This window comes from Pteropus vampyrus, unplaced genomic scaffold (genome assembly GCF_000151845.1).
Source record: "Pteropus vampyrus isolate Shadow unplaced genomic scaffold, Pvam_2.0 Scaffold468, whole genome shotgun sequence".
NCBI lineage: Eukaryota > Metazoa > Chordata > Mammalia > Chiroptera > Pteropodidae > Pteropus > Pteropus vampyrus.
The window spans coordinates 193,966-196,120 of NW_011889249.1; the positions used below are offsets into that span (position 1 = coordinate 193,966).

Genomic DNA, 2,155 nt, shown 5'->3' on the forward strand with positions numbered 1-2,155 from the left:
GGAGGGACTCTGACGTCTGCTCTGGGTCCCGTCCCCCCTCCTCCCGCCCAGCAGAACGAAGTCCCTGAGGCCCCTCGGCACCCTCCCCCACCCCGTGCTGTGCCACGGCCGTTCGGATGCGGCGTTTGCCTTGAGTGATCTCGCGAAGGACGTGCATGACCTGCAGCGCTCACGCTTCTGTCGTTGTGTGCGGCTTTGCCCTCTCCGCCCGCTCGAAGGACCCTGCGTCCCCACGGTCAGCGTGGGGACGCTCCCTGGACCCGGCTCAGAGCGGAGACGGGGGAGGGGGATGGAGGCTCTGGAAGGGCTGTGTGGCCGAGGGTGACAGGAACACACCAGGGGGACGTGCGGGCTGCTCCGGGCACGACCTCGTGCAGGTGGGGACATTGCTAGAGACCCGGAGCTGGTATCGCCAGGTCCAGCGACAGGAGGCTGTGTTTTATTTTCAACAAAATTTAATGCCCGTCAACGACTAAAAATAATATTAACAATTGACATGATATAAAACAGGGAATGTAAGGAAAATTTTCGTGCTGAAACAATAGCTGTGACTAGGTTTCCCACCCTTCATCGAAGACGCGTGAATTAAAGCAAAGCTACGCGGCGGCGAACGTCTGGGGCAGGGCCGTGCGTTTTGTGCAGCTGTTCGGTGTCGGGCTCTCTCGGCCTCGGGGCAATGGGAAGGTCGAGGGCGGCCGTGCTGTGGGGGTCACGCTCCGGCCTCGGCGCAGACGGTCCTCTGCTTTCATCCGGGCTGTTCTCCGTGGTCTCGTCACTTAGAGCGGCCGTTAGGTGTGTCCTTTATTGCCGGTGTCAACTAAATGAGACGTGAGAATCAGACTTGTCCCCTCGGGTGATCCGGCCCTTCCTCGGGACGAGGGGACACGTGTATCCATGTCACCCACAGCTGGGTTTGGAAAGGGATCCTCTCGGTGTGCTTAAAGTCAGCCGTCCGCTTAGCTGTGGGGCGGTACCTCTCACACCCATGCACGCCCACACGCTGCCACACGTGCTCACACACTCACACACGCATGCATTGATACGCCCGTGTGCTCACACACGCACACACTCACTCATGCACATGCACACTCACAGACACACAGGGCCATTCGGTTATTGCAGAAACAGCGTGAATGACCGTCATGACGAGCACGATGGCACCGACTGTCTGTTGACACTTTGCACTTTTGCGCCCTGCAGCTGACCAGACAGGGATGTTGTTCGTGGGCGACGCCGTCCTGCAGGTCAGTGTGTCAGCCCTGCCCTCCGTCCGGTCCCCTGTGTATGTGAACGCACAGTGACCAGCTCTCGATTTGTCGTCCGTCCAGGTGAACGGCATCAGCGTGGAGAACGCCACCCACGAGGAAGCGGTGAGTGTGCCACGTCGTGTCGTTTCGTCCTGTTGATCGGATGTGCCACGTCGCGTCGTTTCGTCCTGTTGATTGGATGTGCTGTTATTCTGCCCACTTTTCTCTCTACACTCGTATTTCGTGAGTGTGTCATAGATGAGAGGTTTAGAATTGGGAAGAAACGTGTAAACGGAGCCATGCGCCATGTGCCACGGGGCCCTTTGTGCTGTGTGCGTGTGCCCTGTGCCGCGTGCTGCAAGGCACTAGGTGAGCGCCAAGCAGTGGGCCCTCGCGGACACTGGACGGCAGATGTCCTTACGCACTGAAGCTGGGAGGATGGACGTTCAGGGGTGTGGGTATGCCCAGGTGGCCTGGGGGTCACTGGCCGTGCTGAAAGTGGCATCTGTCAGGGTCCCCACATGCTAGCTCTCTCCTGCCACACTTGTGTGTAACACACCTGGGAGGCTGTCTCACGAGACACACCTCTGGCGACTGCCAGGGTGATGGCATGCGGGTCATCCGTCACTGTAGCCTTCCTTCGCTGGGACTTGCCTGGTGTCAGGCCAGGCTCCACGGGACAAGGGTGGAGGAAACGAACTTCCAGCCTGGAGCGTTACTCGGGCAGTTGGGCGCCAGGTACCCGGAGTTACCCAGCGACGTGGCCATGTGCCAGGCTGCGGCTGAGGCGGGCCGTGGGGCGCCGGGGAGGGCGCCGAGCCTGGGGTGGGGGCGAAGTTCCAGGCAGTGGTTAAGCTGGGCCTTGAAAACTGAGAGGCTGGGAGAGGGAGAGGGAGCCAGGTGGAACC

The 2,155-nt window shown here is 60.3% G+C and overlaps 1 protein-coding gene across 1 annotated transcript in view; it reads left to right on the forward strand.

The window, feature by feature from the left end:
- The window catches only part of SNTG2 (syntrophin gamma 2), a 111,480-nt gene that overhangs the window by 34,744 nt on the left and 74,581 nt on the right, over nucleotides 1–2,155 (forward strand). The window contains exons 4-5 of the mRNA XM_011382227.1: nucleotides 1,201–1,244; nucleotides 1,329–1,370. Of these exons, the coding sequence (XP_011380529.1) occupies nucleotides 1,201–1,244; nucleotides 1,329–1,370 (86 nt within the window). The remainder of the gene's footprint in view (nucleotides 1–1,200; nucleotides 1,245–1,328; nucleotides 1,371–2,155) is intronic.